The 13,394-nt window shown below is 43.1% G+C and overlaps 1 protein-coding gene across 5 annotated transcripts; it reads left to right on the plus strand.

The window, feature by feature from the left end:
• Positions 1-230: 230 nt before the first annotated feature.
• Positions 231-9,408, plus strand: rnf103 (ring finger protein 103). Of its 5 annotated transcripts, XR_012598407.1 has the most exons (10): positions 231-595; positions 791-1,096; positions 2,914-3,062; positions 5,186-5,301; positions 5,704-6,150; positions 6,229-6,361; positions 6,454-6,540; positions 6,676-7,998; positions 8,036-8,056; positions 8,257-9,408. XR_012598407.1 is itself a non-coding variant. In XM_074674056.1 (8 exons), exons 2-8 carry the CDS (start codon positions 871-873, stop codon positions 7,573-7,575), a joined length of 2,058 nt encoding a protein of 685 aa, XP_074530157.1. In that variant the 5' UTR covers positions 231-595; positions 791-870; the 3' UTR covers positions 7,576-9,408. The 5 variants fall into 5 exon arrangements, 2 of the variants coding, with proteins under 2 accessions (XP_074530157.1, XP_074530158.1); XR_012598405.1 differs by having other exon boundaries at positions 6,676-8,056; XR_012598406.1 differs by having other exon boundaries at positions 8,036-9,408.
• Positions 9,409-13,394: the final 3,986 nt, after the last annotated feature.

Genomic DNA, 13,394 nt, shown 5'->3' on the forward strand with positions numbered 1-13,394 from the left:
ATAAAATCATGAAACCTATCGCCGTTTGTGTAGTTTGCAGGCTGTTTTTGTCGGTTGTGATTCAGATGAAGATCAGAAAATATTCTATGACCAGTTTATGCAGAAATCCAGGTAACTCCAAAGAGTCAAAGACTTTATCTTCTAAATAAATCTCATCTCGACTTCAGTGTTATGTAAATTTGCGGCTTTTATTTTGTAGCTTGTTTACATATACGAGGTGGAGCCGGACGTGACGTCAGCTCCACGGTGTACAGCTGATCGGAGCGGACCCAGACCCCCGTCACTGTTGTTGTTTTTAATGTGAACACCTGGAGCTCACAGCAGCACGCGCAGCGGACTCTCAGCGGGAACCTGCAGCGCGTGCAGCGGACACCCGAGATACGTTTCCAGAGCCGTTACCTGTTCGTTTGGACTGTGACATCACCAAGGCCTACCTGTCAGGCTAACGAGCTAGCTGTCACCGTTAGCAACAGACATGAAATGCTGCGTTCAGGGACGATAACGGACTACGGGAAAACGGGTTCGAGAGCCAGCCGAGCTAAGCTACGCTAACAGCTGCACAAGAGTTTGTGTGCGCTGAGATGTTAGCCTGAAGGTAGACGGACACACACACACACACACACACACACACACACACACACACACACACACACACACACACACACACACACACACACACACAGAGGAGTTAATCCAGGATGTGGTTCTGGTCCCTGAAGCCAATCCACATATCCACTGTGGTCACCAACAGACTCTGAGCAGCTCTGTGACTGGTTCTTTTTCTCTGCAGGTCTCTGGGAGTGTCTGGGGGTCTCGTGGGTTCTCTGAGAGCGTCTGGGTGTCTCTGAGGGTGACCAGTCAAGCTTCAGGATGTGGCTCCGCCTCTTCTTCCTCCTGCTTTACTTCCTGCTTCTCTTCCTGCTGGCAAGGATCTTTGAGGCCGTGGTCTGGTACGAAACTGGGATGTTTTCCACACAGCTGGTGGACCCGGTCTCTCTGAGCTACAAGAAGCTGAAGACCATCCTGGAGACTCGGGGACTCGGATACTCAGGTCTCGCTGAGAAGAGGGATGTGAGTGAGCTGGTGGAGAAGTCAGGTACGAGTGTTCTGTCCAAACCTGTAAAACTAGACCTGCAGCCTGACCCACAATCAGTCCACCCCTTCATCTGCTCATTCACAACCACTGCCATGGGATGGGGGAGAGTTTTAGATTCTCCCAATACACTAGATTGTCCTTTATCAGCTTCTGTAGGACACACTCAGCCATACATCATGAAAACAGCTGATCACCTGCTGTCAGGTGATCTGAGGCCTGGAAACATCAATTGTTGCCCACAATTTAATCTTCACGTTGAGAAATGCTGAAGGAGAAAAGGGTGAGCTGAGAGACAGAGCCTTACAAATCTTTACCTCACACATGGGTCGTAATCACTTTTTAGATTCCAGCTGTGGAATAAACAATAACTAATTATTCAGGCAGTATGTGTGTCCTCAGTTTCATTTTGACCAGGTTACTGCACCCAAACTTAATTTCTGTCAGCATAAATGGAAGCAATAAGAGATTTTTTATACATCTACATCAGGCTGATAATGAGATGTGAAGCCAGGTGTTCTCACAGTCTGTCTCATCCTGCTACAAGAGCACTCTGGTTCTCCAAACTCCGCTGTTATCTTGTCTCAACTCTTGATAGACTCCTTTCCTTAACTTTTTGATGTTCCCTGTCCTATCCCTCCCTATCCTTTCTTATCTACCCAGGAAAAGTACACAAGAAAGGATCAGTAAGTATCATAGACTAAACAATATATGGACGCAGGAGCAAATCGGCCTCTAAACTGCAGAGTTAGAAAAAAATCACCCCCTGTACAGTGTGTGCCAATAATGAAATTAGTGACTCAGACAGGAGATATTTTTTGTACCATAAACCTGTAAATATGTTTATTTCTGCTGTGAAAATAGCTTTTTGGCTAGGTGTGTGTGTGTGTGTGTGTGACTTCTGGTACTTTTGGAGCCAGCCTCCAGCGGATACTCGAGAAAACACCAGATTCTAGCACTTCCACATCGTCTCATATTTTCAGATCGGCGGTTGCTGCTCTGTCAGAGTATGAACCAGCACAGAGATAAACAAGGGAAAAAATTAGACCAAAATTACATCAAAGCATCTAAGAACTACTGAGTGGCTGAAAAACACTGCTGCAACTAAACAGTTTGCTCAGCTGCTGGGGAAAAAGTCACTCCCAGCTCAGATGCCTTAATACTCAGGCTGCTCTGCAGGGAACCTGTCAGTCAAGAGATCTTCACAAGATCTTCAGGAGAGCTTCATGAGACTTGTTTAAATGATGAGGTTAGCACATAAGGGTAGGCCTCAAACACCAAGGTCTGTCCATAAAAAGAGGCCTTAAAGAGACCGCAGCTAAAGTCAAGTGTTTCAGACAGAGGCTGAACTAAGAGTTTTCTAAAACACTAGAGAGGGAAAAATAGATTTTTTTTTTAGCCGTAAATAATGTGAAGCTACAGCAGGGGAACCAGAGGGACAGAATAAAGCCTACTAAAGCCCAATACCCCCTCTTTAAGGTCAACAATTTGGTCTTCACACATGCAGGCAAACTTTACAGAGAAGTTAAGTGATGACTCTGGATTTGGATGAGGGAGTTTAAACTGGGTAGAGGGACCTACTGCAGCTTAGCAAACAGAGCAGGTTTAGGAGCTACAATCCTTTTTGCACTGATCATCCAATAGCCCCCCTCTCCCTCTCTTGAGCTTTTAAAACAAAAGCTGAAATTTCACAAAATCTCAGGAAAAGGGGTTGTTCTCTATTTCAGATATTGTACTTGATCTTTATAGTAACTTTATTGTTTGTTGTTATCATGTGATAGCATTACATCATGACAGTCTTTTTGGCCCCACCCCCTCAGGTGAGCTGACTCATGGTGAGCTGTACTCCGCCATAAAGAAGGAGACGGAGCAGACGGAGGCCGGGGACCTGAGCAGCACTAACTTCAGTGGAGAGATGCACTTTTACGAGTTGGTGGAGGACACTAAAGATGGCATCTGGCTTGTTCAGGTGAAATCACACCTGGTTCACAAGATCACCTGTTGGAATGTTTAAAACAACATCACTTACACATGAAAGGTGTCTGCTCTCCAAACATCTATATCAGGCAGTGAAGACTCAGGGCTTATTTTGGGAAACACCTTTTAAGACTTGGCAAAAAAAAAACTTTTCAGACAGGGAGACACAAGGGACAAGAGAGTTACAGCAGAGAAACACAAGAAAGATACTGGAAAGACAACGAGACATGTGAAAGCATTACCAGAGAGATACAAGAAGGACAAGAGAGTTACATGACAGATATAAACACACGCTAGTTACACCAGGGAGACACTAGAGTGACATTTTAGAGACACGAGAGACAAGAGAGTTACAGCAGAGAGGCACAAGAAAGACACAAAAGAGACATGAGAGATACCAGACATGAAAGCTACTGCACAAAGACGTGAGAGGGACACTAGAGAAACACGAGAGGGACCCTCGAGAGTAACTTGAGAGACATACAAGAACAACAGACAAACACCAGAGTTACATGTGAGAGACATATGAGGTTATATTTGTTTAGGCTCTTGCACCCGCCCCGCAACCCCGGAAGGGATAGCCGGTATAGAAATGAATGAAATTACATATGCGCCCCGTTAGTCTGAGCCATAGACTGTGTGTAGAGTGGACAGCGTGGCTGCCGCCATTTGTCATTGTATGGTTTTGAAGCCAAAACACCGCCGTCACAGGCGCCACCATTGTGGCAGTTTGGAGCCAGATTCTACGCAGTAGAGACTTTGAGGGATTCTGGGAGAATCTGAGTTGAGCTGGGTGACAAAAATAATAATAATTTTTTTTCTTTCGAGAGCCTAATCACTTCCTGACTCTACCTCCCGACATATTTTACGATCCCCGGAAAAAATACACGAGAACGGCCGCCGTCAATCATCGTTAAACGTTACTTGAAGCCTTGTTTTTAACCTCGTATAACTAATGAAAATGAAACTTTTCAGAAAAAAGAGGACTTGAATACAAGACAGCCAAATGATATCTTCAAATCACCACAACAATCGGACGTGAGAAACATTTCTAAGAGGTGTAATAATTTTTTAAAGTTTGACCACAGCCCATCTGGATTGGCAGGAGAGCCAGATTTTTTTTTACCTATACTGCAGCCAGCCACCAGGGGGAGCAGTTTTTGAGGAGACCTCACTTTAAGCCGAGCAAGCACGTCCATTTTTTTTACAGTCTATGGTCTGAGCAAAATGACTGGAACACCTGAGGTCGGAATTTCCTACTGGGAACTCGGAGGATCCTCACCACCTCTGAGTTGACAATCAAAGATGGCTGCCTCCCATTCTAAACAGTTATTAAGCTCCTGTAATAATAAGTTCATAAGCACTTCTGACAAATGTTTGTAACACTAAATCAGCCATATACATAGTATTGTCCAACTTATATTTGTAGAAATGCCTCCACAGTGTTATTTACATCCCTTGTGTGGTATTTGTGAACTAAAACACAGGGCATGCTAACAATGGCTAACACAACAGCCCTGGTATGTCGGCACATTTTTTTCCAACTTAACGCTGATTCGGTAAAGACGTCACTCCAAGTTCTGAGGTGAATGGAGCGCATCACCACAGGAGAGTCCACAGATGTGTAGAGAGTGTCTGTGAATCTGTGCTCAATTAGTCTCCCTTAGGGGCACAAGATGACGTAATGGTCATGCCGCTCTGAATTGAAACTGAATAGTAAAACTGAATCTGCCTTTTGTGAATTAAAATTGAAATTTGCATTTTTGAATTGAAAGTATAAAAGAGTTGAATTTTCATAAGTAAAATACAATTTCAAAATCAATGAAAATAATAAATGTAATTTAAAAAACATTAAATTCACACATCATGCTTTTCAAATTCAATATTTTAATTCAGTTTCTGGTGGCACAAATACAATCTCAATGAGACACGAAGGGGGATGAAAGGTGAATTTTCTCTTAGAGTGCGGTAAATACCATGCGTACCTGCTCTGGTCTTTTTTATGTTCTCTTTCCAAACTTCTGAGGCCAGATTCAGGGTCCTAAACATACAGCTCTATTTCACCGTCAGTTGTTTTCAGCAGAGATCCAGTCTGGTTCCTGTGTGTCCCTGCAGGTCATTGCCCAGAACCGGGATGCTCTGCTCAGTCAGTCTAACTGGGGCAAGATGGTGCAGAAGGTGTCCCAGTTTGGGATCAGAACTGGAACCTTCAACTGCTCCAATGACCACAGGTGAGACACACCTTACTCCTAGAACCAGAACCTGTTTCACTAGCTGTGTTTCCGTTACACCTAGAATTGCACAAAACGTAAAAATCGCAACAAAAGATGTTAATGGAAACACCAGCAAGGAGAAATCGTTGTTTATCGAAACTTCAGAAGTATCGCTTTTATTGTGCGAAAAACTGTAATGAAAATGCAGCTTCTGACAGCAGATCCTTTTTTCTGGTTATACATACAACATCACTGATCTGCTGATGCTGGAGATTCAGATGAGTCCAGTCAGTCAGTAGATCCTAGACCCTGTAGTCCAGTAGTCCAGTGTAGAGACGCTGAAGCAGTCACATGCTGTTTACTCTTAGATGATTGGTGCTCCAAATAAATATCTGTGTGTGTGACCCCCTCCTGGTTCAGGTTCCTCTTTGCTCCACCCCTCAGGTCATGTATCAGGCGCGGCTGGCAGCGGTCCACCCTCATCATGGCGGTTCCTCAGACATCAGCATCAAAGGGTAAAGTCATGCTCCGAGAATATGACGGCCGGCGCATCGAAACAGAACACATTTTCCGCTGGATGACCTCACACGTTTCCCAGCGAATCAAAACCCTTCGCTGCTCTGAGCAGCTGAAGGAGGAGTGGCGCTCCGACCCCGCTCACCCGGTGAAGATGTTTTTGTTTGCACGTCTGTCACAGCCCCCTGCCTTCTTCTCCTCACTGTCTGTGAAGTTCACCGGCAGGATAGACTTCATCTTTGTCGACATCCGTCACTGGGACAACCACAGCAGCCTATCAGAGATTGGGGTGACACAGAGTCCCGCCTACATACTCAAGATGCCTGAAGGCATTTACCGCTACGGCAACAGGTAATCACTGATCATGAAAATGATAATCAATCGTTTCAGCAAAGAAATGCACAAGTTTTAACTCCCATCCCCTCTCAGTAAGGGGGAGTTCATGTCTCTGGTTGCCATGGACACTTTCTTGCGATCCGTCCAACCAGAAGTCAACGACCTGTTCATCCTCAGTCTGGTACTGATCAACCTGCTGGCCTGGATGGACCTTTTCATCACTCAGGTGACTTCCTGTGTTTTCTTCAGAGCCAGAGATTAGGATGAAAAAGGATTTGTTTGTTTTTTATTAGTAAAGTGTTTTTTGATTACCGACAGGGTGCGACGGTGAAGCGGTTTGTGGTTCTGATCCGGACTCTGGGAACATATAACTCAATTCTTCTGGTGTCCTGGCTTCCTGTCCTGGTATGAAATCATTTTGTCTTCTGTTTTTTTTCTTATTTATCAAAGTCATTGGTGAACTCTGCTCACAAACTGATCTCTACAAACTGGGTTAACTGCTTTAATGCCGTATACTTTTCCCTGAATGGTCACCCCCAGGCTCTCCTGCAGCTGCCGTACCTAGACGCTCTGTACGGCTACAGTCTGAAGCTGCTCAGGTACGCTGACACCACCACACTGGCCAGTCTGGTGAGAGCAGACTGGACCTTCTACTCATCGCATCCTGCTCTCTTCCTGTCCACGTACCTGGCTCACGGCCTCCTGGTCGACTACTTTGAGAAGAAACGCCGCTGTGGTGTCAGGAGTCAGGAGGACAGCACCACCAACCTGGAGTGGCTGGCCAGTCTGTGGGACTGGTACACCTCTTACCTGCTCCACCCAATCACCTCACTGCAGCAGATCCCATCTGACCAGTCAGACTGGGACGAGGATCCAAACTTCCTACTGGAACGTCTGGCTTTCCCTGACCTCTGGCTCCGCCCTTTAGTAAACACAGACTATATAAAAGCCCTGCCCACATGGAGGTTTCAGGCTCGGAGCAGAGCAGAGGGGGCAGGGTCTGATGAAGAAGTGGATAAAGAGACAGATGGTTCTCGTTCAGACTCAGAGAGTAGTGAACATGACGGACTCAGCAGCTGGTCATCATCAGCCCAGGACAGCAGCCCACACACTGACCCTGCAGCGCCCCGCTGTCCTCCTGAAGACTTACCGTGTGACGGGCCACTGGAGCATCAGCCCTGTGATTGGTCGGTTTGGCCATGTGGCATGCTGCACTGCTCAGAGTGCGTGGTCTGTCTGGAAAACTTTATGAGTGAGGAGCTGCTCATGGGTCTGCCATGTGGCCACGCCTTCCACCAGCAATGCATCATGGTCTGGTTAGCATCAAGCCAACACTGCTGCCCCGTGTGTCGCTGGCCAAGCTACAAAAAGAGACAGCAGAGGGCAGTGGTGAGCAGTGGCGAGCAGCTGGGCCCAACACTCACTGATGACACTCACTAACTGTTGATCCTGGATCTGGTCAGTCCTCATTCACAGGCATCAAAGCTAGCTTAGCAGGAGAAAACTGTAGGTCTGCTAAAACTGAACCTTTTTTACTTTCAGTCTCCTCTGAACTCATGGACTCTGAGCTGTCTGTGTGAAAAACACCTTTACAACATGCCCGACACACACTCACTCAGCAACCATACCGTTAGCATTATGGCTAGCTTACCGCTTCTCTGTTACCTCAACGAGGGAGGAGTGACCGCAGTGTGGGACTGTGAGGGCTGCTGTTGTATATGTTCATGTTAAAAGCCCTGAGCAGCCAATCACCATGAAGGGATGAAACTTATCTGCTGAACGTAGAGCAAACATTTGAGTGCAATAAAACATCCTTTAGTTTAGCTCTTGTCGTCCTAAACCCTGACTTCACCATGCTAACAGGTGAATTACCTGAACCCTGACCTCACCATGCTAACAGGTGATTTCATAATGCTAACAGGTGACTTCATCATGCTAATAGGTGAATTACCTGAACCCTTACTTCACCATGCTAATAGGTGATTTCATCATGCTAAAAGGTGGCTTCCCTATGCAAGCAGGTAAATCCCCTGAACCCTGACTTCACCATGCAAACAGGTGACTTCACCATGTGAACAGGTGACTTCACCATGTGAACAGGTGACTTCATCATGCTAACAGGTGACTTCACCATGTGAACAGGTAAATTCACCATGCTAACAGGTGAGTCCACCATGCTAACAGGTGACTTCACCATGTGAACAGGTAAATTCATCATGCTAACAGGTGACTTCATCATGCTAACAGGTGACTTCACCATGTGAACAGGTAAATTCACCATGCTAACCGGTGACTTCATCATGCTAACAGGTGAATTACCTGAACCCTTACTACACTATGCTTAGGTGACTTCCCCATGCTACTAGGTGACTTCATCATGCTAACAGGTGACATCATCATGCTAACAGGTGAATTTCCTAGACCCTTACTTCACCATGCTAACAGGTGACTTCCCCATGCTAGCAGGTGAATTACCTGAACCCTAACTTCACCATGCTAACAGGTTACTTCATCATGCTAACAGATGACCTCCCCATGCTAACAGGTGAATTACCTGAACCCTGACTTGAACAGGCCCATCCACAGGCTGACTGGTTTCAGTATAGGTCATCAATCCTTCCTCTGAGAGCTAAGTTCAGAGTCTAAATACAGGTCAAATCAACATTTTAAGTCATCATCAGAGTTATGCTGATTAAAGTGTTTATTTTACTGTTGAGTTTAGTTTGAATTAATAACTGTCAAACTAAGGCTGATGTCACACTATGATTGACACCTGTGTTGACCTATAGGGCTCCTGCAGTGCTGTGTGCTCTAGATTATCAGAGAAGAGGAGGAACAGTGATAGGAAACAAACACTAACACAAGAGTCATCGAACCTACCCAACTCTGTGTGTGTGTCTGCTTCAAACCCACACAAGAGTCTGTTCTGCTGTGGAATTGGCACACAGAAGGGAATGACGTCACTATCTGTAAGTTTATTGCGTGTTTTGGTTATTGTTGCAGGTGTAGTACCGTGAATCATTGAGCCAGGTCACTTGTGTGCATGCCTTGGCTCCAAGAAGTGAATGAAGTGACGCTGTCCATCCTATATACAGCCGCCGGGCTCACCTCATTAGGCTAGCTACAGACACAGAAACACTGTTTTCTCCATGCTTCATCCCTTACAGCTTCTTGTGTTTAAGGATTTTCATTTTCCTTCTTTAACCTCTGATTTATCTGTCAGCATAAAATATATTAATAAATGAAATAAATTATACGACTATTAAAAGAAAACGTAGCAATGTTGGTCTGTACATGTTTTTTTTTTCCATTTGACCTCAGAGACAATCTACTTTTTCAACGACTTGGTGTTTGTGTTCCCATGAAAACCCAGTGACATTTAAAAGTGCTGAGCACTCTCCATTTGAAGCGACTTCTGCGACACTGTTTCCTATGAAGACCATCACCCACTGTCGTAAAGATGTAACTCTTTCCAAGGCATAAGTTTGTTTTGGATGCAGAATCTGAAGCAGGATTGGTTTACTGTAAACCCAAGCAGCAACCTCTAGTCTTGAAATATGAGATAAGAAAGACTCCATCAATGTTTCTCTGTCTAGATGCTGAGAAAGCATTTGACAGGCTGGACTGGACATTTTTGGAGCAAACATTGGCCCATATGGGCTTCAAGAAATTTTTTTTTGAGATGGATTGGAGTGTTTTATATGAACCCGCAGTCAAGAGTCAGAGTTAATGGCCAATGTTCTGATTTTTTGTCTGTGGGATGGGGGACGAGGCAAGGGGACGCACTGTTGCCAGCATTGATAGCGCTTAGTATTGAACCCTTGCAGAATTAATCCGAGGCAAACCCAGTATACAAGGAATTAGAGGTGAGGGTGGACATCAACATAAAATAGCATTATATGCAGACGACATACTATTATTTATTGAGAACCCCATCCATTCAATTCCGGCCCTTCTACAAAATCTCGAGGACTATGGTCTAGTATCTGAGTATAAAGTCAACCCTAGTAAATCAGAGGCGATGATGACGTCCGGGGAATGGCCTAGTCAACTTGATGATATAGTGTCCTTTTGCATATCTAAACAGGGTTTCAAATATTTAGGGATTACACTCACTCCCCAGGTCACACCACTATATAAGGCAAACTATAAAAAGTAATTGAGACATTTAGGGATGAACTGACAAGATGGGATGCACTGCCACTATCTTTCCTGGGCAGAGTAGAGGCTGTTAAAATGAATCTATTACCAAGAATTTTGTTTCTGTTTCAGTCTTTACCAGTTGGACTTCCAGCATCAGCCTTTAATATGTTGGACAAACTTATATCTAGATTCATTTGGCAGAATAAGAGATCAAGGGTGAGACTTAAAACACTCACTCTTGGGAAGAATAGGGGTGGACTCAGTCTCCCTAACTTAAAATACTACTTTTGGGCAGCACAGTTAATAGCAGTGGTAGCCTGGATTAACAATGATTTGGAGACGGGATGGGTAAACATAGAGCAGATGTCATTGCCAGGTATTACTCTATCGAACTTAGTGATTTTTGAGTAAGTAATCCCAGAAGAAATTGGAAATTAAAAATATATGGGTCAAACACATGGTAAAAGTTTGGTCGACTGTCCAAAAAAGAATCAGGGGAATAGCTGCCCTCTAATGGGCTATGCAGATTGCTGGAAATACAGATTTTCCTCCCTCAACAATGGATACTACTTTTAAAAGCTGGGCTGGAAGAGAATTAAAGGTTATTGACCAGTTGTTTCATGACAGTGTATTACAGCCGTTCTCTTACCTGAAAGAAAAATTCTCTTTAACTCAAAGCGATATGTTTCGATATTTCCCGGTTAGGCATTACATCACAAATCATTAAGACTGGAATATTATTAAAGATCCCCATTGAACATAGAAACTTGCTTTGTTACTATAACTAAACATCATTTGCCAAATAAAAAAACATGTTTCCCATTTATACAGAAATCTGTTGGGTGATACACTAGACAATTCCCTTCATATTAGAACTAACTGGGAATTGGAGTTGAATGTTATAATTAAGGATGAAGTATGGGAAATAATATGCTCTGGTTGTCACAAGGGTATTGATAATAGAACATGTAAGGAATTCGACTAGAAGATGAAGATTAGGTTTTTTCTCATTTATATTAAAAAAATATTCACTTTGAAAGTAACTTTATATCATTGGGTCTGAAACTAAAAAGCCAATGAGCAGAGTTACGGGCAGAGATTACAGTTTAAGCCATTGACTTTTATAAACCAAATGAATAAACCAATAGTCTGAAAGTTGTCAAAAAGGCTCAGGTTATCCAAAATCATAAGAAAAGAAAGAGTCTGTTGTAAGAAGTTAGAAAAAAGTCAAGGAAGGCAGTTAGGAGAACTAGCAGGTTTAGGCCAGAACTCATCCCTGCTAGCCTCTGGCTCCTGACAAGAGAAAAGGAAGAGAAAGAAGGAACAGGCATGTAGAGAAATGTTTTCTGTTATTTGATCCCCAACTTGTAAAATTCCTCCTCATCCAAATCCACTGACGCGTCATAACTGCCTCGTCCGACATTTCCTGTGCTGTCCTTCTGTAATTCTGTCCTCACACTCCCAGTTCCACCAGCGGTGAGGAAGGACAAACTCTCTGTGGTAAGAACTACAATTCTACAGTTCTACAGTTTCATTTAGCAGAAGCTTTTGTCCAAAGGGATGTACAACTCAAGCAAAAATTCAAAAAGGGGGCAAAACCTTAGAGTGACAAATTCAGTGTGTCAAGTTATTTGGCTGCGGGCGCTGCCATCTGGTGCCAGAAGTGCATCTTTTTTTTTTTTTTTTTAATTCATCATACTGTTGTAAGCAATGTCAAAAAGATTTGCTCTCCATTCATTTGCTTCCTTTCCAATGTCTACGTTGGTAGGAGTCAAGTCTTTACAACAGTGGGTAAAGGTGCTCTTGGGAAATGGAGTCTTGGACCACGGGTGTCACTACAATCAGTGCCAAACATATAGTTCCCACAGAGCCTTCAAAGGGGCTTCACTGAATGTGGGCTGCACAGGTTGTATCAGGAGGCTTGTTTTAGTCCTCATTAGCAGACTACATGACTTCTGGATTTTAAGAGACTGGCTTATCCTTCAGGGAAGTCTGGACATGAGCTCCTTGACATGATTGTTCTCTGTTCATTTTGATTTTTTCTTTCTTTCATTCTTTCTTTCAATCTTTTCGAGTTGAGTCTCTATTGCTACTTTGCCTTATTAGCTTTCCTAAAATAATAAACTTAAAAAATACTGCTGTTAGAAAGAGAAATCAGCTTCAGCTTCAAAACTTGATTGAGCTGGTAGTTTAAAGTTGTATCTGAATAATCAGTTAACCAACATGCAATTTTCAATTTGTGAATGAATGAATTTTTGAAAGGGTGCATCTCCCAATGTTGAGACAAAAGAAAAAGAGCCAGGACCAGGAGGGTGTATGCCAATGCTTTTGAACAGTCCTATATAAAACTGTTCACTTTTAAACTTATTGTTAACACTTTCAAGTTAATTGTTGTATCTTTATATTTCTTAATATACAGTGAAAACATTTTTAAAATTCTTTTTAGAGTTTAATTCTATTTAATTTTTCCACTGCATACTTGTTGCACATCTGTTGTGTGTTCAACTGTGGACATTTGTTCCATGACACACTTGCTTTGGCAATGTAAACACGTTTACCAAACCAATAGAGCTGCTTTTATTTAAATGATATTGATAAGATTTTCCCAAATAGATATAGGCCTACGGTAGAGTTATTTTACAATTTGTACAACAAACTGCTTTAACTCGATCTGGGTTACCTTGTGCTGTCTCATTTGACACACCTGCTTTATTACCGTTTCTTGCTGCCACCAAGTGGTCGAAACGAGGAAGTGGATAATTGAATTTCTAACTCCATTTCTGCCAAAAGACATTTTGTGTCATTGCAGCTTAAATGTCTGATAAATAATGACATATTGAACTTTTAACGTTGGTGATGATTTGTATATCCAGCTCAGTCAAGTTTTACACGACTAAAACACAATCTAAACGACATTAAATTAAAACTTTTATTATAATGTCCTCTTTTCCATTTGTGGACACCAATGGGCCTTTGTTAAGACCGTGATATTTATATGATAACTCCTTAGGAAAGATAAATAGATGTGTTTTATATATTTTAAAGTCTCAGAAGCAATTTTCTTAGTTACAATACTTCTGAAACAAAAAGAAAACGGTCTCTGCAGTTGATCAGGG

This window comes from Halichoeres trimaculatus, unplaced genomic scaffold, assembly GCF_033239565.1.
Source record: "Halichoeres trimaculatus isolate MK-OKI-2021-1 unplaced genomic scaffold, fHalTri1.1 fHalTri1_scaffold_7, whole genome shotgun sequence".
NCBI lineage: Eukaryota > Metazoa > Chordata > Actinopteri > Labriformes > Labridae > Halichoeres > Halichoeres trimaculatus.